The 23,445-nt window shown below is 47.0% G+C and overlaps 1 protein-coding gene across 1 annotated transcript in view; it reads left to right on the top strand.

The window, feature by feature from the left end:
* Positions 1-23,445, top strand: part of COQ8A (coenzyme Q8A) — a 41,982-nt gene that overhangs the window by 16,520 nt on the left and 2,017 nt on the right. The window contains exons 5-13 of the mRNA XM_030500160.1: positions 6,949-7,023; positions 12,449-12,571; positions 16,482-16,567; positions 17,660-17,800; positions 18,080-18,161; positions 19,093-19,186; positions 20,029-20,170; positions 21,799-21,906; positions 22,653-22,718. Coding sequence (XP_030356020.1) covers positions 6,949-7,023; positions 12,449-12,571; positions 16,482-16,567; positions 17,660-17,800; positions 18,080-18,161; positions 19,093-19,186; positions 20,029-20,170; positions 21,799-21,906; positions 22,653-22,718 — 917 coding nt within the window. The remainder of the gene's footprint in view (positions 1-6,948; positions 7,024-12,448; positions 12,572-16,481; positions 16,568-17,659; positions 17,801-18,079; positions 18,162-19,092; positions 19,187-20,028; positions 20,171-21,798; positions 21,907-22,652; positions 22,719-23,445) is intronic.

Below are 23,445 nucleotides of genomic sequence, written 5' to 3'. Positions count from 1 at the left end.
GGCAAGGAGAGATAGTACTGTCAGTACACACTGGCTAACAAAGAAAGAATATGGCTTACAGGTACATTTTTTCCAGTTCAAGAAATCCCTTGGTAATATTTTGGTAGGCTGGGCAATGTTGAAGGTTTATGAGGGTGTGATGAGTCTGAGCAGTATGAGCAGCTCCACATGGGAAGGACTACCTGTGAGGAACACTTGTTAGCAGTCAGATCTTGATCCACATTAGTATGAGCTTTAAACAGCCTCTAGAACTGCATGGAAGGAGGGACTCCATTTATAGTGAGGAACAGCTCCTGCTTGCTGTTCGCTCCAAGTTTAGAGTGTGTTTTCCAACCTGCATGTAGCTTCAAGAGAGCCAGTGCAGTTGTGAAACCCTGTCAACTAATTCTAATGTGTGTTTTCCTGACTGGCTCTCATTTGATGAGAAATGTTCTCTGCGGATCACATCTTTAAACCAAGAAACATTATCTGATGGCAGGAGCTGTGGTGTACCATTAGCTTTTATCTGTTTTTGATTCTTCTGAAGTTGTTGGTGAGCTTTGGCTTATGGTTGACTGTTTTCCCCTCAGATTGTGAGCAGGGGAAGGTAGTACTTGTCTCTCCTAGCTACTGACTGTCCTCTCTGTCAGTCCCTAAATCTGTAAGGGAGTGTAGCTTAGAGGAAGTAAGCTTTTTGTGCACAATTTGTTTCTTGTCTGCTTTGGGGTGCCATCTTCATTTGAAGACCCCAGGAAATTACTGTAGGAAACATAATGGTTAAGGTGGATTTGTCCCCTACCACCTCCACACTATTCAAATATGCATGTGACTCTGACTTTTTGTGGTGGGATAAACTCCACTCTTTTCTAAGCTAGAAGAACATCACTTTAGACTTGGAGAAGATGGAGGTGTTGAGTAGGTCAAGATCAGAGTTCAGGTAACTATTACTGGGGTTCACATAGCTGAATTCCCATGCTATTGGTATGATCCCATTCACGCTTGAATCATTCCTCTTGTCTTTGCCTGTTCTTTTGCAGTCCCCCCCCCTAATGTCAGAGGGAGTGTTGATCTCTCAGCTGTGGTGTCGGGACACTGTGGTAGGTGGTGGACAAATCAGTAACAGGAGGTAGAAATACTTGGAGTGCAGAGTTTTCCTGGCTTCTTACCTCTTCTGGGAATGAAAGAACGTTTTGCTGGGAAGACTGGAGATTATTTTCTCCAATGCTTGCATGTAATTCTGAGCTAATGTTTCTCTGTAATCAGCACAAGATCCTTTCCTGAACTCCTTTGTCCTTCATATGTATTTTTTGTATACTTCTTGCAGCAGCTGGCATGACTGCTGGAGGTTGTATTTATAGTAGTAAATATCATCCTTGATTTTTGTTTTGTTTTTACTTTTTTTCTTCTCAGGGTTTGAATTGGTAAAACAGATTTTTCTGCAGTGTTTTTGTTCCATGCTTGTTTTGTAGCATGGGTTCCACCCAAACGGTTTTTGATCCTGTCTTTATTTCCATTCTCTCTTCCTTGCATCATCTGGCTTTGCTAAGAGTTTCTGTCTCCCTTAATCATATTCCTGGTTTGTAAGTTTATTATTTTAATGATATAATAAGATCCTTTTGCAATAAAATTCAGGAAGCTTGTAGTAGAGTCTAGATCCAACGTGAGTGTAGCAATTGTGCAAAAATAATGATAGCCTTGAGGTAAGTTATTAAAGTATATACAGGGCAACTACAGGATTCAGCTTGTCACCTGAGTGTGGCTTTCTTCTAGTGAGCATTTCATGCTCAGGAAGCTACTGGACATGATACACAACTGTCTGCAGCTTGCAGCATGTTGTGTGTGGTGCTTGCAGTGTTTGACGTGACAAACACGGGCACAGGCTGCTCCAGGGGAGAGTCTCACCCACCCCTGTGCTTGGCAGGCTGAGCACAGTGATAACAGCCCATTCAGTCTCCTGTTTGTTTTGTTGTGTCAGTTGCTGAGCGAGAAGATGCCTCCTGAGCAAAACTGATTCCAGACCATCTCTAGATGGACTTGGTTTGAAGTGTAACGGGTGCTGGAGATGCCTGGAAAATGTCTGAGGAGGCACTCTGCTGGTACAAAACCAAGTGGCATTTTCCAGGCCTGAAATAATCTGCCTGCATAGGGTGCAGGAGTGTGACTTTCTAGAGGTGCTCAGAGATGTTATTTTCCAAGGTGCTGACCTGTGGCTGGTCAGTGATGCTGAAAATTATCCCAACATGATAAATCTTGGAGGAAATAGTCATCTTGCAGACAAGGAAAATGAAAGATGTCAGAAATGACTTGGGCAAGGTCAGTAGACTAGTGGCCCAGACGAGGAGAGTGCTTCTCTACAGCCTTGCAAGTGCTTTGGAGAGATGAGTCCTGGTAACAGATGAATGGTATATGGTGGGTGGACCTTGGTTGGCAGCTAAGCACCATGCAGCTAGTAACTTGTTTTGTTAGGAAGAGCAATAGCAAGAAAACTTAGGAGTTGAGATGCTCAGAAAGCATTCACCTGTGGTTTAATAGGTGAAGCAAAGTTCCATGTGCAAGCAAAACAGCAAGAGAAATTCATTTGCTACTCCCTATGAGCAGTCAGATGCTCGGCTGCTTCCTGGGACGCAGGGCCTCAGCATCTTTAGCAGTTACTTGGGAATGCAAACACCATGACCCCAAACGTCCCTCTCCCTTCATCCTCCTTTCTCCAGGCTTTTACTGCTGAGCATCATGTTAGAATCAGAGAATCCTAGAATGGTTTGTGTTGGAAGAGACCTTAAAGCTCATCCAGTTCCAACCCCCTGCCACGTGCAGGGACACTTTCCACTAGAGCATGTTGCTCCAAGCCCCTTCCAGCATGACCTTGAACACTGCCAGGGATGGGGCAGCCACAGCTTCTCTGGGCACCCTGTGCCAGTGTCTCACCACCCTCATAGTGAAGAATTTCTTCCCTGTATCTATCTTCAAACTCGGACAATCTTTCTTCTTTGAGTTTGAAGGGCATGCATGTCCCTTTGATCAATTTGGCCCAGCTGTCCTGGCCATGTTCCCTCCCAGCCTCCTCATTGCAAAGGCAGATTGGGAAAAAGAAAAAGCCTTGACATTGTGTAAACACTGTCCAGCAACAGGTACAACATGGGTGTGTTATCGACACTTGTAGTTATAAATCCAACACTGAGCACGGTGCAGGCTGCTGTGAAGAAAATGAATCCCTATCTCAGCCAGACCCAGTACCCAGCATTATTTGTGTTCAGATAATGCCTGCCTAAACCACAGCCTTTCAGATGGGTGGGTGTGTTAAAGAGGCCTGGAAAACAAATCTGGTGGCATTTCAGGAAATGGGTGTTGTGACTCTGAACCCTCCTGTCTAGAACTTGCTTTCTGAACCCTAGAGTGTTCATCTGGTTTGTAAGATGAGGAAAGGTGAAGTTTTCCAAACTAGTTTTCGGTGTATGAGCTGTTTGTGCTCCCACTGCCACAGTGAATGAAATTCAAGTTGATAAAGGAGAAGGTAGTATGTTCCTGAGGTTCAGGGTCAGACTGATCCCTAGTACTGATGTTAGTGGGTGCAGTTATAGCCAGGAGGAATTTAGGCTGTTATTTAATTCCCTAATTTCATAGTTCTTCCGATAGTAACTTGGTAAGAACAAAGGAATAAAGCGAGCAACTGAGACTTTGATGAGAAATACTACTTTGAATTGTTACCTTTTTCTCAGGGATAGGAGGCTGCGTATGCAGCTGACTTCATATTTGCAGGCTTAACCTCTAAGCAGCACCAAACACCCAAGATGCACTTGACCATGCACAATCCCAAGACTATTAATCTACCCTCCTGCTACCACATTTAGAGGAGGGCTGTGTACACCCTGAGATGTTTCCAAGTAGTAGGAATGCTGTGTTGCATTTTCGTGTAATGCCCTGATATCCTGCTGCACATGGTGATTATTATTGAGAGAGTTGGGGCTGTTCAGCCTGGAGAAGAGAAGGCTGCATGGAGACCTCATAGCAGCCTTCCAGTATCTGAAGGGGGTCTACAAGGATGCTGGGAAGGGACTCTTCCTTAGGGACTGTAGTGGTAGGACAAGGGGTAATGGGTTCAAACTTAAACAGGGGAAGTTTAGATTAGATATAAGGAAGAAGTTCTTTACAGTGAGGGTGGTGAAGCACTGGAATGGGTTGCCCAGGGAGGTTGTGGATGCTCCATCCCTGGCGGTGTTCAAGGCCAGGTTGGACAGAGCCTTGGACCACATGGTTTAGGGTGAGGTGTCCCTGCCCATGGCAGGGGGGTTGGAACTACATGATCTTAAGGTCCTTTCCAACCCTTAGATTCTATGATTCTATGATTATAGTTTGAAGATGCTTGAAGTCTTTGTTTAAACTTCAGATGTTTAAACCTTAGTAGCTGTTTAACCGTAGACTTGTTTATGCCTCACTTTAGTTGAAACAGTTGTTGATTAACGATGGGAGTTCATTTTCTAGGAAGTTGCGCAATAAGCAAATCATTTAGCACCTATTTGAAGAGAAACACTTTCTAGTGTAGTCTATAGTATAGTTTAGTTCAGATGCTCAACTGTGTATGTCCATGAGGGGGGAGGTGTGACACATATTTGTTTGGAGTCTGATCTTGCCTGCTCTGGTGTAAACCACAAGCTGCTTTGGAGCATGCTAGAACTTCTCCAGGTTTATTCTGGAAGACAGAGTAGAATCTGGCTCCTAGTCTTCTGTTTAGCTTTCAAGTGGTTTGTGTCTGAATAATGAAGAGAGATTAGAAACCTCAGTTATTTTTATTTTAGGTGCAGGCAGTAAATCTCAGTAGTGATCTCAAAGCCTTTGGAAGGAGATGTATTTAATTTGGAACCAATTACTGCCAGCCCACTTCGGTCTAGCTGTGATAATGACCAAGCTGATTTTTGATGGGGAGCATTGCTTTGGAGGTGGTGAAAGTGGCGTCAGGGCCACCAGAAGTGCTCCATGAGTGGTATTCAGTCTAGAAAGCCACATTGTGTTGATGAGATTCCTATCTTCATTGGCTTCCTGTCTGACTCGGTGCTTTCTGCTCCACGTTACTGTCTTGCATGTGGGGTCCGGTTGGAGATGACTGCATATCAGCATTTTAATAGACTTTATGCTGCCTTTGAAAAGTCTCTTTGCTTCTTTCCTATGGAGTCTAGGGATCTTTTTCTCCCTTTGTTCAGCTAATGAAATCTCTGGATTTCTGGTGCAAAAGACTTGTTTAATGGTCATGCATGTCTTGGCACTATTGAAGAGTCTGCACAAGGTAACTAGTCATAGCAGACTTCCTTAGGCTTAAATTTGACATTTCAGCACTGCACCTCCATAGGAAAACTTGCAGAAAATATGTAAACCTAATTTTTTATTATTTTTTTTATTTCAGGGCATTTTAGTCTAAGTATTGTAATGTTCAAATCATGACAATCTTGTGAAAGTTATGTTTTTCTCTGAATGTAGATCTCTATTATGCTCTATACTCTTCAACATTCATGTGTAATGGAGAATGAAAGGTTGTCTGACAAGGGCAAACTTTTGGGTTTTGATCTGAAACATCTCTGTAAGGGCATGAGACCAGCCCTGGAAGCAGTCCTCAGGAAGGCTTTGTAATGCCACTAATATCTCCTGTGCTTCACCTCATGCTGGATTCTTTGGTCTAGTGCATGTAGCTTGCAAGGCTGCAGATGGAGCTGTTTCTGAAGCACATACACTGTGCAAGTTTGAAATCTTACTGGTAGAGATGGGGTTGTAATTACCTGGTGGGAGAGAGGGAAAATTCAATGCAAGGTAAGGTCCAACTGATCTGTGCACAGGCTTCTCACCTGGGGCTACAACTGTGTGCATGCCTATCCTCTTGCACACATGTACAAAATACCATCTGTTGGTCAGCTCTGCTTCCTTCATGGTGCTGACTGTCCCCCCGATTGTTCCATCTGGGAAGCTGTTCAGTAGTGGCTTAAGGAGGGTTTGGGGTGCTTGGAAAACGTGCACCCCCAATACTGCTGGCGAGGGGGATTAAGGCAAGGCAGGATGTGCCATTGCTGAGATGTGCAGGAGCATCAACTGTTCTGGTTGCCCATGTTATTTATTATCCAGAAAAATAAACATTTTGAAGCTGGGAAGGCAGTGAGACCTTTGGTAGTACAGATTACTGCATGATAACATCTGTGTCTCATTTAATCTGTGGCTTTGGCCAGGTTAGTGGAGGCAGATAATGCTGCTTTTGTAGTCTGTTTGTAGCTTTATCTGTGGCGGTGAGACAATGCCCTGCAGGGGTGATGGTGCACATGGGATGCTGGCATTTGGTCTCCTGGTCTTGCTGTTGCTGTGCAGGGTTACTTCTCAGCACAGCCCCTTGGAATTGCAGGTTGCAACACTGCTTGCATAAGGTGAGCCTCAGGAAAAACATGTTTCTGCTCATTATAATCAATGAGCACATGGGAGTCAAAGACGGCTAATGAGCACAAATAAACTTGGATGCTTAGTAGGGTCACAGAGCCTTAAGCTCCACTGGCAGTGGCTTCATCTGAATGCAGTTTTGCTTTCTCTGGGTGAGGGAGATTCTGCTTCCTGAGAATTAGACTTTGAGAACCATGTTGGTAAGAGCATTGTATTTTTCTTCCCATGTCCTAAACTACACAATTTGAGTCTGCAGCAGGACCTCAGCCAGCACACAAGCTCTGAGTACACTCATTGACATGCTTTATGAAAGCTGGATATCCCAGACTGGCCTAGCCTATGGTACCTGGCTGGGCTGCTGGGCTGAAAAAGTACAGGAGAAAACAGTTCAGTGGTGAAATTGAAGATGACTCCATTGCAAAAGCCAGGGTGTTCTAAGGAAGCTGTTGTGTTGCTGTGCATTTGACTGTGTGCCTTAGGGTTAATTACAAAATATGCCTCTGTATGTGGCTCAGAAGGCTTTTTCATTCTGACCTAGGTCTTTTTCTTCTTATTTTAAAGGATTAGCTGTTGGTCTTGGCATTGGGGCATTGGCAGAAGTTGCAAAGAAGAGCCTTAGACCCGAGGAACGCAATGGTAAGCCCTTTCTACAGCTTCATTCCTTTTTTTTTTTTTCCCTCCCTTTTCTTTCTTTCCTTTTTGGACCCTGGCACAGTTTAGCTGCATTTGCAAGGTTTTGTTCTTTTGAAAGCCAGGCTGGTGAGGCATTTGGAATAACAGGGGAATGTGGGTAGTTCTTTTATTTCTAACATAACCCTTCTCTACCTCCAGACTCTTCTCCCACTGAAGTACGCCATAGCCTCACTATACAGACAGAGGTCAGGGGTATATGTAAGAGAATGAGTGTATGCCAGCACAATTTGTACAGCTTGCTTTAGAACACACATCCCCTGAGTTTGAATACTGTCCCTGTGCTCGTTCTTGGATTGTGTTGGCCTAACAATTGTGTTTTAAATTGTTCAGTGAAACCATATAGTTCCGTCAGTACAAAGACTGTTGTAGGTGAGCTTGTATGTCTGAAAACTGTGTTAGTGGTAGCGGTCTGTTGGAAATTTAAGGATGTTCTGCTTAGGAGGACCTTGGAGGATAGCTGTTCTCTTCTGAGAGAGACTAAACACTTTATGAACATGTTAAATGGTAGTTACCTATTTCCACTATCTGTATTTTGCCCCCTTCTAAAGGATTCTCAGATCAGAAGACTCTGTTGTGCAAATTGACCTGATCCTGGGGTTTTTTCCTCAGCTTGTTTAAAGTTGGAGGTATCATGTTGTACCTGGCCATGTCATGGTGACTTTCTTCTAAGCTTGTGTGCTGATAAAACATAGTGGTACCAAATGGTGGTGTGTGAATGGCTTAGGGCCATTTGTTTGCTAGAAAACATGAGATTACTCTAAAGGTTATGTCTCCCTTCACTTCTTTCTTATCCAGGAGAAGCTTTAGTGGGATACTGCAAAAGGTAAAGTTCTTTGTTACAGTTATTGCAGGCTGTTTCTGTGTTCTTGCTTCCCCTCTTGCTCTTTGGTCTTCAGCTGGTGTCTCTGGTTTGGCTAGGATGTTTGTGTGTTAATTCCAGTGACTGGAGGGAACTGATGAAAGGGTTAAACATTTGCAGCTAGAAGTAAAACTGATGTCAAATCGTTCCTGGTTCAGAGCACTGCTTTGAGAGAATGACAACTGCTGAGTCCTTGTAATTTTACTCTGTGTGTATGAAGATTGAGCTAGTGTGAACCTCCATTCCAGCTGGTACTGGAATAGCTGAAACCTGAAGAAATTTGGAGGTGTGAGAACTCTAAAAAAGCCAACCAAAAAACCTCAAACCAAACCCCAGCACCCAGCACATGAAACAACGTTCACTGTGGTGTGGGGACGGGTAAGGCAGGGGTTGTGTGCCACCCAGGCCACTACTTGTTAATAACTGCATTTTTGTACTCCCTGTGCAACTAGGCAATGCAGAGCAGCCCAGCAGAGAAAAAGGATCCTTGGCAAAGAGTTGTTGTTTCTGTGACCTGAAGTGTTTGAGGCTGTGATGGGTTTCTTTTTGCTTTGATTTAAAAGCATCCATGTAGACAAACATGGCCCACCCTGTAGAAAATCCTTGAAGGCTTTTGCCTTTGGCACTTGTGATGTTTGACAGGTGGTTCATACCTGTTGGAAGCTGGTGACTTGTTGTGCTTTTAACAGAAGGAATTGCACAACTATTGGTATTTCTTTGCTTGCCAGATTATTTTCCAATTGGGCACACCCCAGAGTGAAAACATGAGCTTGCAGAGCTATGGAATTTGAGGGAATAACATGAGCTTTGTTTCTTTTCCTTCCAGCATGAGAGAGGATTATTTCCTTATTTAGAGGGCAGCAGACACTTTTTCTTTGCAATAACACAATTGCACCTATAGACTTCTTTTCCTCATGCTAGGGAATCCTGCTCTACAATCTGAGTCATGCTTTGGGAAGAGTCATTTTCTTGAACAAACCTTGATTAAAGAATAAGGCAATGAGAACTGCTGACTTGGATGCTAGGCAAGGGAGTTAGAAAAGGACCTGGGCTTTTACGTGTGGCTCTCTTGCTTTCATTCTTGCTTCCCCTCTTCTGTCAAGTGTGCATAGATAAGAGCTTAGGTGAGAGCTTGGAGCAGAGGTTACACTATAACGGAGAAGGGTAGAGGGACTGGGAATGAGCAAGAGCAGCAAGTATTGAGGTGAGGCAGAAGTAAAAGACTTTCAGCCCTCATAGTCTCTTGGAGCTTCTCAGGCTAAGGAAGGGCTCCAGGTGACTCGGCTACAGCCTCTAGCTGTGCCCTTGGATGTGTTTTCCACAGGATTTTACAGTGTTGGGTAAGTGTCCATGGATGAGAACTCTCTCCATGGGCTCTCTTCCTGCAGAAATGCATGGCAGAGGGTAAGTACATAGTTCTGAGTCCAAGATCTCATCTTCATCTTAAGTACTAGCCTTAGCTGTTCTTGGGGCAAATCTATTGACATAGGTATCTCTACAGCCCTTTCAAAATACCTCTGCACCCTTTCATGATTTCAGCTTGTGGCATTTGTGTCCAAGTTTTCTGGCTGCCAGCACCATAAGCTCAGGTTAAGACCTGACTCTGTTGAGAATGACACATCGTCCTGTTCTCTGGAAGGTGGTAGAGAATGTCTTTTTCTCTTCCCACTGCTGCAATATTAATAGTAATTTCTTGGCACTTCAAACTTAAACAAGTGGGATGTGTATATGCCCAAAGGCATGCCTGAGAATTTCACACTCTCACTGGCATCCAGGAGTAATGAGAAAGAGCCTTCTCGTGTCCAGTCAGTACAAATGAAAGTGGCTTCACACCTTTAAAATGGAGCTGTAAACACTGACCCTTCAGTCACAAAACCACAAGCCAGAAACCCCTGAGCTCCAAGTGATCTGAGTAGTGTGGCTCATGCTTCTTCTTTCCATTACTGTTATCACATGGAGGGACCACAAATGTCTACTGTCCAGGTAGATTGATGCAGGTAATTAAAAATAACCTCAGTCACTGGTGACCTTACTGGCAGTCTCAGTATTTAGAGTGTGTATCTAAAGTGCCAGGCTGACATGGGGTGGGAATGGGAGGGTAGAATAAATGTGCAGGGATAAAAGTAAGCGTGCCTAGATAAGTACTTGCCGTTGCTAGTAAAGAAACTTGGGGTTCAAGGTCAACTTTAACTTATGAATGAACTGTACCGGGCTGTTTTACTAGGCACTGTGCAAATACCAGGCCAGGCAGAGCGCCAGAGGGCTGGCAGCTGGCCTATATTTGAATGTAGAGTCCTTTTCTTATGAAAAGGAATAATGTGGTCTCCTTGAATTGTCAGTCCTTAAGCACTTAGGCTATGTTCTGGACTCTTACCTTGCCCCAGAGTATGTGTGGCAGATGGTCCTCAAATCAAATACACAGAAAATCCAGTGGCTGGTTCTCTATTTGACAGTAGCAAAGGATGTGGAAGAGCAGTGATACAGCTGTGAGATACACACAGATGTGGAAGGGTTCTTGCTGATTCTGGATTTGGAGAGGAAACGTGGGTCAAGCACTGCCGATGGTGTCTGCCTGCTGCCTCTGCTGTGGATGTGCTGCCAGGCTGCAGGAGCCTTCATTTCTGAGGTCTCCTTGTTGCAACAGCTTGTTTAGATATGACTCTGTTTGCCTTTTCTCTTTCCCTGATCAAGTAGATTAAAAAAAAAAGCCAACCCAAACCCAAAACATAGCAACAGCAACAACCAAAACAACCCATCTCTGTCATTTTAAAATTGCTTGTAGCATCAAAAGGTACCAGCCATCTCTTGGAAAAAATGTTAGCTTACTGAAAACTGGCCCATTTCTTCAGCAGCTTGGTCTGGGTTTTATCCCCACTTCCTTTCCACCTAGCCTTAGAAGCCTATGTCTGTTTTGTCTCCGCTTGCCATTTACAGAATCCTGCTTCTGACTCCTGCTTGCAGTCACCTTCTTGTTCATGCCCACTTTTAGCAATGTACATGAGCAAGCGGGAGCTGTCAGATGCTGTTGGGCTGCTTGGTGATCAGGTAGTGCCCCTGTAGGCTTGACTTCAGTGAGAAGCATGCCAGGAGAAGAGGATGGGGAGTGCCTGCATTTAGCTCTTTCTCTGATAAGACTCTTTTAAAACTGTCAGGGTTCATTGGCTTCTAGAGGTGATTTTAATCATTAACTAACTCCTTTATCCTGCTGCAGACTCACAGGAGGATGTTTTTGTGTGCAGGTGGTGTGAAGAAATGTAAGGCTTTGACCTGGTACTTCCCCTAGCTTCTGTGCGTCTGATGGAGCTCATACAAGGGATTATTTGCCTTGTCATTGTGAAGGGTACAGTTTTCCTGATGGGACAGTTGAGATGGGATCGTTTAGAGCCAGAGCTCTGTTAGACAGCTCTAAGCACTCTACTCTCCAGAGCTCCAAGTCCTGACTTGGAGATGTGAAAGCTGAGTCTGCTCTCTACAGAATTCTAGTGCACTCTCTGGATATGCAGTTGCACAGCAATACGGGCTTGTGTATGAACATACATGTTTTGGGCAGGAATTATTTGGATGAGATAAGAGGTTTGGTGCTGGCCTGAATCCCCGTTTCCACCCTGAGAAGTGCCAGCACATTCTCAGTCTATGCCAGTGTGCTCTCAAGGCTTGTGACAACTGCCCCTTGCTGTGGCTCACCCTTACTGCTCTCCTCAGGCTCTTCTGTGCTACAGCCTAGGATGTGGGACTTGGGAGACCTTTATGTAGTGTTTTAGGCTGAGCTAGCTGGTGCAGTTAGATTGTGTGCCAACTTCTGCCCAAGATCCTGGACAGCTTGCATAGCAGCACAGACATTCAGGGGGCTGTGACTTGCTGCTGTTGGCCACCAAGCCAGCAATGTCAAAGCTGTCCCAAGATACATGTACAGCTTCAGACTGTGCCCCTGGGCTGTACTGAAGGTACTGAGTGTCATCCTGGTTTGACTTCCCTGGGCAAGGGCAAACCTCCTGTCAAATGTGGTATAACACTACATACTTCCCGTATGAAGACAGGCTGAGAGAGTTGGGGCTGTTCAGCCTGGAGAAGAGAAGGCTGCGTGGTGACCTCATAGCAGCCTTCCAGTATCTGAAGGAGGTCTACAAGGATGCTGGGGAGGGACTCTTCCTTAGGGACTGTAGTGGTAGGACAAGGGGTAATGGGTTCAAACTTAAACAGCGGAAGTTTAGATTAGATATAAGGAAGAAGTTCTTTACAGTGAGGGTGGTGAAGCACTGGAATGGGTTGCCCAGGGAGGTTGTGGATGCTCCATCCCTGGCGGTGTTCAAGGCCAGGTTGGACAGAGCCTTGGACCACGTGGTTTAGGGCAAGGTGTCCCTGCCCATGGCAGGGGGGTTGGAACTAGATGATCTTAAGGTCCTTTCCAACCCTTATGATTCTATGATTTTATGATTCTGTGATCTCAGCAAGTGAGCTTTTTGAGATAAGGGTGTTCTTCATCCATGTGCCTTCTCTCCTTGCCCTCAGGGAAGAAGGCAGTGATGGATTCTAGCCCATTCCTGTCAGAGGCCAATGCAGAAAGGATCGTGAGAACCTTGTGCAAGGTCCGGGGAGCAGCACTGAAGCTGGGACAGATGTTAAGCATTCAAGGTAAGTGGCAGCATAGGTCTCCAATGGTGCTGCCAGGTGGGACAACTCATTTCTTGTGATACATGGTCAGCTGTCTGCAATCACTCAGTGCCAAGTGAATGTGGAGAGACTAAACAAGTGGCTTTTTCTTGAGGGCAGAGATGGAGAGATGGTTGATTCAGTTCAGTCTAATCCCAGTATGAAATAACTAGATGTGTGCACTCCAGACCACCACTTCCCAATGTCCCTGTTGTGTCAGGCATATAACTGAAATTAGTTGAAAATAAGGTGACACTGTCAATTTTAATGCATGTGTTGAAAGCAATTGTTGAGGAGCCAGTATCACACTCTACACAGCGTCCTGCTGGAAAGGAGGAGGATGACGACAAGAGCATCATCCTGTTCTTTGTTCACCGAAGGTGGCGAAGGTTGTATCCACAGCTATCCCTTTATGGTTGTGGTTTACATGCTTTATTGGCACTGAAGCTGTGCTGGAAAGCCCAGTACAGCTGATAATCGTATCAGGCATAAGCCACTGATTTCATCTTGAGAAGACTTCAAATTGGTACTTACTCCATGGGGCTCTGAGGTTGGTGATCACAGGTGAAGGTGCAAGTGACATCAGTGTCTGCATAATAGCAGGTGTGTTGAATTTAAACCTTATCTGGAACTATGCACTCTGCCTTTCTTCCCAACTTGATAGTGAAGGAAAGAACCAGCCAAAAATAGCTGTTACACTTGTCTGGAAACAGCATTCAAGATGTCAGTGAAACCGAGTCAGTGTCTGAGTGTTTGAAGTACTCTGCTTGCTTGGCTTGTGCTTCTACTTGAATTTTTGTAGGTGTTGACTGACGAGGCTGGATCTAGTGTTGTATTAAATAACTTGGGCAGGCCAGCAAAGCAAGACCAGCTCCCTGTTCCGGAGAGCCCTGATTGTGGCATTCCATCATCCTTCATTTGCTCATCACTTGGTTTAGGTGCGTGCCTGGCAATGTTAACACAGCTTGGTGGGAGGCAGCAGCTGCTGTGTCAAAGGCTGCCACCCATATGTCGTTTCCTCACCCTCTAGAAACTGCCAGGTGCCAAAGGCTGATGGTTCCCAGTGCAGATCCAAGAGGAGCTCTTGTGCTCCTTGCTTTCTGTGGCCAGTGCCTCTGGTATGTGGGGTGAGCGAGCCACGTCTGGAAATCAGCTCTGGCGTCCACCTCTCTACCATAGAGGGGGATTAATCTAAAATTCTTAGGACACTATTGAGTTGCACCTGATGTGAGCCCATGTATGTGGTCATAGCTGCCCTAGGCTTGGATGTGAGTGAGGAGGGAAATAGCTGTGAAAGGCCAGCTCTGGATTTTGTCACTTGCCTGCTGTCTCCTAATGTTACTGAGCTCTGGCAGTCAAACACTTGCTGATTGACTTCACTTCGGTGTCAGAACCTTTAGCAACATCAGTGGTGCTGCCTAGCCCTTCTTTGACTCTTGTGACAAGCACTTGCAGAGTGCTGCAATGCCTGGTGTGAACATAGGCCTCTGATAACCTGGCTGAGGGGCAGCAGCAGGGAAACAAACTAGACATTCCCCTCAGCGTTCAGTACCTGTCCTTGGGCTGACTGGGCAGGAGGGTTTCATGCAGTTCTGCCACTTGATGGCCTCTCTGTGGCCTGGTGAGTTTGAATGGGCTATTTCTATGAACAGGCACATGTGCTAATTGAGCACGGGGGCTCTGTGTTGCCTTGCCCTGGTGCAGCTGAGCTACACTATGCAGAAGTTAAAGCATTATCCATGAAACCCTGATGTGTGCTTCAGGGAGTCAATAGATTTGTTAGGGACCCGCATCCCTGGAGGTCATGCACAGAAAGGATGCCAGGGGCCCCAAATCATCCTGCGTTCTGATCTGTGTGCTCTGGAAGGAAAGGCAGCTGCACTTGCCAGTTGAGAGTGCCCTGCCTGGACTCTTGTTTCGTGTTTTGTTCCAGTAAGGCCTCATCAGCTTACCACAAAGACGTATACCCTTATTCATCAGCATGTTGTAAGCCTGGTTTTATCGGTTGCCTCTGCAGCATGACTGACTGACTTTTGACGTTGCTGCTGAGTTTCTGTACAGTCACCCTAGACTTGCAGGTTTCTGGGCTATTTGGTGGTGTGCTCATGAGCAAAGCAGTGCTCGCCAAGCAGCCCCAATTAAGAATGCCCTCTCAGGTCCAAATACCTGGTGAGTTTTTTGGATGCCAGCAATAAGCAAAATGACAGAAGTTGATCCTGAATGCTTGTGGCAGAGCCTCATACTTTGACACTAATGGCTTCTGGGAGCAGGAGTTGCTTTTTGTAAGGTCCGTTCTCATTCTGTGCAGTCATCCTAGGAAGTGCAGGTTATCATGGTACAGCACGATGATTAATACTTTCACATACCCCTGAGAATAGCTCTTACGATGCTCAGAGGCTTGGTGGTGATAAACCATCAACAAGAGAACAGAGATTTCTTTCAGTGTTGGGAATATGCACACAAATGCAACGTTTAGCCTTCTCGTAGGGTTGTAACATCACAATGGGAGTTTCACTGGCTGTTCCTGCTCTGACTTGCAGTGACGGAATGGGAGCTCCTCCTAAAAACGGTTGCTTCCACAGTAGGGTTTTGTTAGTACTTTTAAATGCTGCTCATGGCTTCAGTGGGGATTTCTAGTGTTGAGTGTTAATATCTCATCTCTGCATTCTGTATCTCTTTCTTGCCATATCTTTCTACCCCTCTTCCTAGGACAGTGGTCTTAAGGTAGATGTTTATGTCTTATTTCCTGAGACAGGATTAGAGTTGTACATGCATCTGTAAATGCAGAGGAATGGTAGGTTTTTTTGTTGAATGTCACAAGCACATGTGTGTGTTGAGTTCTCAAGATTAAGGCTGGTAGCCTGGACTTGCCCAGTGTTGGGGGAGCAGCAGATAAATCCAGTTCCCCCATAATCCTTTATGAAATGAAAAGTTTGCCAGAACTGGTGGCCGTTCTCTGAGCTGTTGTAGAAGCCTTAGCTCAAAGGAGAGGACTAATCTTTCAAGATGCCCCTACCCCTCCTCTTTCTTTGGAGTGTAAATATTTGCTTGCTAAATCCTTCTGACTCTTAACATAACTTGCTTTTAGCTCAGCTGTTCCCAAATTGCTTTGCATTTGGGTAGTTGTTTACAGTAGCAGATGCTGAATCCTGATTTCTCTAAGAGGTGCATAAGTGGTGTTTTGCTATTATGCAGCTTTCTAGAGCAGTTCCTGCCCCCTTAAAATGAACCAGATTAAACTACACCATGAAACTGGGAGTGCTCGGATAACTCTCCAGAGGGATCCTTCTGGGACGCATCTTTCCATGGCATGTTGGCCTCTCCTAGACCTGAATGCGTGCTGCTGTCAGCAAGGAGATGGGCTGGTGGATGCCAGAGGCTGGTGTTGCTCTTGGGTTTGTGCAGCCTGCCATCACACAGAAGCCTCTGTGCTGTGCAGAGCTGCTTTTAGCAGTGCTGGACAAAGCCAGGGAACAGTGTGACAAGTGTTCCCTGATTGATTGATTCCAAAGCATAGACAGTTTCTCTGCACGCATACTTTACCCTTTCCCTTGGTAATTGGGAGGGGTGCACAGAATGTTCTGCTGCAGCAGGAGGGTGGCTGAGGGGATACTTGAGAATTACACAGGTTTTTTGCAAGAATAAGAAGGAAGGAGGAGCTTTTACCTTTTATTTTGCTACTTGTGCACAGGACTTGTTCGGCTCATTTCTAGAGGTGTGATGCCTCAGGTGCTGCTTCTGGGTATGGAGAGTTTCTGAGCTAGAATTACTTGGGGTGTGCTCGGGGCAGACAGCCTGGCTTGTCTGGATGCAGGTGCATGTTTCTGTGTGCTGAAGAACACCTGGAGAATGCAATGCCTGCACTGACTGCTGTGTGCTTTCCCCTTGGCAGATGATGCCTTCATCAACCCCCATCTCCAGAGGATTTTCGAACGTGTACGTCAGAGTGCTGACTTCATGCCAATAAAGCAGATGATGGTGAGGAATGGTCCTTCCTACTTATTGGGGAGGAGAATAAATGTCACCTGTGACATACTCTAATAAGGGAGGTGAATGGGTGTTTCTAAGAGTATTCTTTCAATACTGTTGCATATTTTCAGTTGTGGGTAACATCTGATTCCTTCTCTCAGTTACATGTTGCATTTTCTCTTCAAAACGTTAAAGCTCAACTCCAGACAGAGGGAAAAATATGGGGGTTTTACATCCCAAGGCTGTGCTGATGGAACAGGATGTTGCCTACAAATAAGATTATAGGGTCTTGTTGAATGTCGCCTCCTCATTTCCTCTTGTTTTTCTCATGAGTGTTAAGCCAGTGTCTAGAAGTGCCTACACCCCATTTTATAAACAGACAAGCATTAGTCTAATAGAAAATTAACAGCAACTGTGTCCTTACCTTTTTGGTTAAATCTAACATACCAAGAAGAGCCAGAATGAAGCAAACTAAGTTTGCTTTTCCCAGCATACATGTTCTCTCTTTCACTCTACTTCCCTCTGTAAATTAAGATGTGAAGGGTGATGCAAAAGGAATTGCAAGCACCAACTATCTTCTGAAATACACTGAGCAGAGCCAGGACCCAAATATGCAGTCTGGCAATGTAGCAAAAAAGCTGTTAAAGCAGGCTGTGATGTTTAATTGTCAGCACTGCCTTAAAGAGAGTCACTTTTGCATGCCTGGATTGCTTCTCTTCAGCTTGGCAGCATGATGGAAGAGGAGAAATAACTAACTCCTTGCTCATTTTCTGGAAGATAGTGAATGGCACCAAAAGGGGGACTTCTGTACTGCTAAGGCAGCAGTGTTTTGTGCTAGAGATCTCAGTCCTTTAGGCCGGAGCAACAGAACCTCACACAGATACGATCAGCATCTGTTTAGTGCTGGGGGAGTGCTGCTGGCTGGACCACTCCTTGTGATGGTGTGCAATGATGAGGAATGGAGGACAATCTGGAAAGCAGGGGTATAGGTACTCAGAACTCCTGCAGGCTGTGCGAGTCACCTCTAGAGTAATGGCATTTCCAACAGCCAAATCCTAAATCGTTGCTTCCTATGCCCTGATGCTTTCTTTTTGTTTGTAGAAAACTCTGAACAATGATCTTGGTCCCAACTGGAGGGATAAACTGGAGTCCTTTGAAGAACGCCCCTTTGCTGCTGCCTCAATTGGTCAGGTTCACCTGGCACGCTTGAAAAATGGGAAGGAAGTTGCCATGAAAATCCAGGTGGGCTTTACAAGACCAGCCTTTTCTCTTGCCTGTGCCCCATAGAAGGGCAGGAATGCTGCATAAGTATGGTTACTAGACAGATAAACATCTTAATGCAAGTGAAAATTTGGGTCCAGCAATATCTTACCTAGTGCAAGCAGAGGGGAAAGACAGAAAAGGTCACTGCAGCATGAGGATAATGGTGGTGAAGGACCTCTTGTACTTTTAGGTTTTATCTTATTCTGTACAACCAGGTCATCTAGTCTCAACGCTGTGCTCTCCTATTCTGTCCTGCAGTACCCTGGAGTTGCCCAGAGCATCAGCAGTGATGTTAACAACCTGATGACTGTCCTGAGCATGAGCAATATTCTCCCTGAAGGTAAGCAGACAGAGACCCTTGGCAGGCCCTGTGTTCCTGCTGGCACGTGTTGAGTTCTGCCAACCCCTTTCAAGCAGCACACTGCATGTTTCTTTCTGTAGACTGAAGGGAGGAAATAGCCTTAAGGAAACAGTGAAAAGGACTTCAGAATTGCTGAGCCTGCCCAGGAGCAGATCTCCTGCAGGAGGGGTAGTGGCTGTGGGCAATGAGTGCAAGGCTAGTTTGGGGGGGCATGCTCTGCTGCCCTCCTGCTGCAGAGCTCTCGCTGCTGGGCATGTGCCTGCTCCAGTGTTCACTCAGTGCGGTGAGGAGAGGACCTGGGGTGGTTTTTCATGGCTAGGTACAGGCATGCACCTCGCATGGTGCCTGGGCAGGGCCGTGCAGAGGTTGCTGCAGTCCCAGCCACATCTGGCTCAGAAAGTAGATTGGTTTTCCAGCTCCAAGATGGACGAGACTGGACTTGGCAACTCAGGCCCTGGCTACGTGCTGCTGCAGCTCAGCCTTAGTCATGCTGCCTGTTTCTGCCTGGCAATGCCTACTCCCAGTTGAAGGCAGATACAGTTTGGAGCTTTTTCTGCTTTTGCCCATTGTGATGTTTGGGTCCTTCCTCTCTTGGTGTATGTGTCTGCACAGCCGTGCCAATACAGGGAGCTTGGGCTGTGGGGTGGGAGCTGGGGGAGGACAGAGCCCTGCTGCACAGGAGCAGTGTGAATGTACCTTGATTTAGGAGCAGCTGCATAGCCTTGGCCTGGGATTACCCAGAGAACCTGCATCTAGTTGGAAACATGCCTTAGCTCTCTAGGGCCTCTTGTGCTCTTCAGCTGAGCGTTGGCTGGGTAGCAGGTTGCTCCTCAGCTGCAGCTCTGGAAAGCTTAGCCTGAGGGTGTCCTCCTTTCTAAGCCTACTTTCTTCTCTGCTGTTTGACTTTCAGGTTTGTTCCCTGAGCACTTGATTGAAGTCGTGAGCAGAGAGCTGGCCCTGGAGTGTGACTACCTGCGAGAAGCTGCCTGCGCAAGGAAGTTCCAGTATGTTCACACCGTTGCCTTCAACCCCTCCCATCTGTGTGTGTGTGAAATGCAGGGGGGTTCCTTAACTTCAGGGACAGCAGGAAGATGAATGCTGTGCCCTGGGATGTAGCACAGGGGAAGGGTGTGTGTTTGTGGCTTGAGCTGTCCTCTGGAATTACCACCTTGTCTCAGCCAGGCATGTTTTCAGGCAGCTGAAACGTGATAGCATATCCTGTCTCCTTCAGTGCAGGCCGGGCTGTTTTGCCACATGTGGTGCAGTAACTCCTGAAGCCAGGTTGCAGTGCTGTTCTGTGTACTCTTATGTCAGCCTGTCACAAGCTTCTCCCATCCTTTAGCCTAGGAGGTTTTTCAGTTCAGCTCTCACAGCAGTTACCACCACCAGTACTGCCTGCTCCCTTGGCTCGCTGTAGTAGCGGGGTCCAGATTGTTTCTGTGTGAAGGCTGGATGAGGGGGAGCTGCCAGAGGCTGGATGCCCTTTCCTGCACCTTTGCAGAACTCCCCTTGGAAAAGCCCCATTTCTTCCATGTATGTAGAGTAGCCTGGCCCTGAAGTGAAGTGGGGTAAGCAAGAGATTCCAGTGCTCCTTGAAACACCAGCCTGCAGCCCTCCTAATACCACTGCTCTGGCGGGAGTTGTGCCCTCAGGAGCTGGCAGCAGCTGTAAGTCACTGGTGTGGTTTCTGGTGACTTGATCACTATTGCAACTGCTGAGGAAGACATCTCCTGCAGCCTTATGCAGGGTGTGGGGAGAGGTGTGAAGGGGCTATGGGCTGTGTGAGATGTTGTGGAGGGCCTGGCTGCTCTCAGGGCTCCTCACCTTTTTCTCCCCTTTCCCCTAGGGAGCTGCTGAAAGATGACCCCTTCTTTTACATCCCCAAAGTCGTGGATGAGCTGTGCAGCAAGCATGTCCTGACCACAGAGCTGGTGTCTGGCTTCCCCTTGGATCAAGGCGTAGGGCTGAGCCAAGAGATCCGAAATGAGGTACTGTGGGGTGGTGGTGATGCTTCTCCCCTCACTCACAGCGGTGTGCTTGGCCTGCCTGGTGACTGCTAGACCAGGGGATGCTTTGTGGCAGGGCAAACCCTGAGGAGCACAGAGCAGTGCTTGAGTTGGGAACTGTCTCGAGCTCTTGGCTAGATGCCCTGTTTCTGACAACCCTAAGTTTGGGAGGGCTTGTTAGCTAGGGGTGAGAGGTCTTGTTTTGCAGCTGCTCTCTGGGCAGGAGTGCAGCACCATCTTGGTGCAAGCAGTTGGGTGTCATCTCCTCCTGTGGGACTGGCCTGTGCTGTGCAGGGCTGCTGGAAAAGTACCTCTCTGTAAACAGGAGGGGGGATGTGGGGATGGGTAGGCGTTGGTGCTGAATATAGCAAGGGATTGGAGGCCTGTGGTGGGACAAGCAGCTGCTCTATTGCAGAAATAACTGTCCTGGTATTTGGGGTTTTTATATGCGTTTTCTTTCTGCCTTGGTGTGAGCTCTCAGCTGTTAGCGGGTCGCTGGGGAGGGAGGCAGAGTGTGTTCTCGAGGTATGTATCTCTAGAGAGAAACAGATCTCAGTGTCATATTAGACTTGAAGCTCTGCCAGAGCTGGCTGCCTGAGACCCCTGAGCTGTCTGTTCTAGGACTTGTCCCCTCCAGTGAGCTGCTGTATCATCAGGGCTGCTTTTAAAAGGCTGTGAGGTGGGGTGTCGCTGCAGGAGGAGCCCTTCTTTCCTGTGTGTATCAGGCCTGCCTGACTCACAGCCTTCTGACCCAAACGGTGGTGGCCTGTAGCAGGGTCTGGCTTGCATTTGGTGCTCTCCTCCCTCCCTCTTGGATACGATGCTACAGAAGCTTAAGAGGGGCAAAATGAGGTTGTCAGTTCTGCTGGACAGGCTCCAGTTTAACTCTCCTCACAGCAAAGCTCTGCTGTAGTGTGTCATTCAGTAGAAGACTTGGCTGAGGAGTACGTGGTGTGCGTGTGTGTATCTAGTGAGACCCCTTTCAGTGATGGCTTGGTCCTAGCTCTATACGTTGTTTGGCAGCTTTACAGGAAGAGGCTCTTCTTTAGCTGCTTTTGGCCTTTAACATAAAATGCCGTGGCACCACATCTCATTTCCCAGAGCTTCACTGGCTCCTTTTTGGCCAGTGTCCTGCAGGACTTCCCACCAGGGTGGGCTGTAATGCTCCACTGGCCTCTGCCATGTCTGCTTCTGGATCCCTCTTTGCAGTGTAAAGCACTGTTCCCTTGCTCTCAAAGCAAGAACCAAGTGTGCAGTCAGAGCTGGGGAGGCAAAAGGCAGGACCAGGACACAAGTAGCACATGCACTGGATGACCTGTGCAGCCTGTTCTCAGCTGCCGGATGCAGGGTAGCACAACCAAGGGCTGATAAGAACTGCAGGTTTGGGTGATGTAAAGCTTGCATGGCATCCGTGCTGGCTTCTAAGGATGTCCCATGGCAGGTGTGGGCTGAGAGTTGCTCCTTCACTTCTGGAGTTGTGCAGCATGGAGCAGGTAGTTCCTGCCAGTGTGGTGATGTGTCCCCTGTTTGCTAATGCATACTGTAAATTACACGTGTGAGTAGGGCTTGCTGCCCTCCTGACTTGCTGCTTTCTCTTCTTGCTTTTCAAGATCTGTCACAACATCCTGGTCCTGTGTCTGCGGGAGCTGTTTGAGTTCAGGTATATGCAGACTGACCCAAACTGGTCAAACTTCTTCTATGACCCGCAGTTGCACAAGGTAAGCCCGAGGAGCTGCTGTTCTGCCTGCACAAGAGCTGATTTTCACTAGCTTTTGATGATTCTCCACTCCCAAAGTTTAACAAGCCTTGACTGAGATTCTCTGATTCCTGTCCTTGGGCAGGTAGGACAGTGAAACCTGTCCCTTTGCCACTTGTCCTCGCTCAGTCTGGGTAGGAGAGCAGGGCTGCTGTAACCCTGGCTGGCTGCCTGTCTTTGGCCCCAGATCCAGTCACAGCTACTTCTGTAGCCTCAGGGTCTGTTTTGAGGCTGGTCAGCAGGAAGTTGGAGCTGGCAGTGCTCTACCAGGGCACACCTGAGCCAAGGACTCTTTAAGCTGGATGCTCTTGTCTTGAGCTGTGCTGAAGATAAGGGTGGCAATTGCAGATGTCCTGTTTGTGGGTTTGGCTGCTTGCTTGTGCCCTGCAGGTCAGATGGAATTGCTTGTTCATCCCGGAGGTCTGTGCTGGAATGTGCTGGAAAAAGGTTCTGTGCTGCTCTGCCTTCACACAGAGCCTGAGTGGAGGGACCAGCTGAGCAGGAGTGACAGCGTTGAGCATAGGCCATACCCTCTGCCATGTCCAATGTGCAAATGCTTGTGCTGCCGTCAGGGAATAAAGGAGTTGGGGGAAGCTCAGCTGCCCTGGAAAGGCTCTGCAGCCAGCTGAGCTGCTGAGGACAGCAGCAGTCATAAGGCTCTACTTGAGTGGTTGGCACTGTACTATAGCTGGGTTTGTCCATTTCCAGGTGGCCCTGCTGGACTTTGGAGCAACACGAGGGTTTGATGAGAAGTTCACAGATGTCTACATAGAGGTGAGGACTTGCTCTGTGTCCTGGGGTGCTGCACTGGGGCTCTTTAGAGTATTTGCAAACTTATGCTTATCTCTTGGCTGTATCACTTTGCACTTGAGTCCATTTGGGTGTGGAAGGAAGTGGGGCTGGAGGCAAGAAAGAGATCTCTGTTCCTGTTTCATCCCTTACCATAGTCTTCTGCATGTCTGCTGCAGGCCTCTGGCTATCTGAGTTTGGATGTCTAAATTGCATGGCAAACATGGAGGACTGTCACGTTGCTTACTGGGAGACTCAGGCAGAAGAACAGAGCACTCAGAGTTCAGTGATTTTTAGATGAGGGTGTGCAGGACTTGCTTGTTCTTGATTGCTCTCTTCCTGTGATTTCTGGCTTGCTTACAGACTTGATTAAATTTATGTGAAGTCACTCACGTGTGCTCCCTTGGTGATCACCATGTTCTGCACTTGATAAATTGAGCTGCAGGGGCCAGGAGACATCACCTAATGCTTCTCACAGTTGGTTCTATTAGTTTGTTGGGGGAGGAGCAGATGGATTTGTGAAGCTCTTTTGATGTCCCTTTTGTTCTCTGGGCTATGTGTAGCCCTGCTGGGAAGAGCTTTGGAGAGCCAGCAGCTCTGTCTGTTGGCCAGTAGCTCTTAAACTGCCCAACGTGCCCTGGAGACAAAGGCAAAGGCAAGGAAGCGAGGGGCAGCACATGTACCTGTAGCCTGTGTAATAGTCCTGTACTCA

Source organism: Strigops habroptila, chromosome 10 (assembly GCF_004027225.2).
Source record: "Strigops habroptila isolate Jane chromosome 10, bStrHab1.2.pri, whole genome shotgun sequence".
Classification (NCBI taxonomy): domain Eukaryota; kingdom Metazoa; phylum Chordata; class Aves; order Psittaciformes; family Psittacidae; genus Strigops; species Strigops habroptila.
This window is presented reverse-complemented; position numbering and strand designations above follow the sequence as displayed.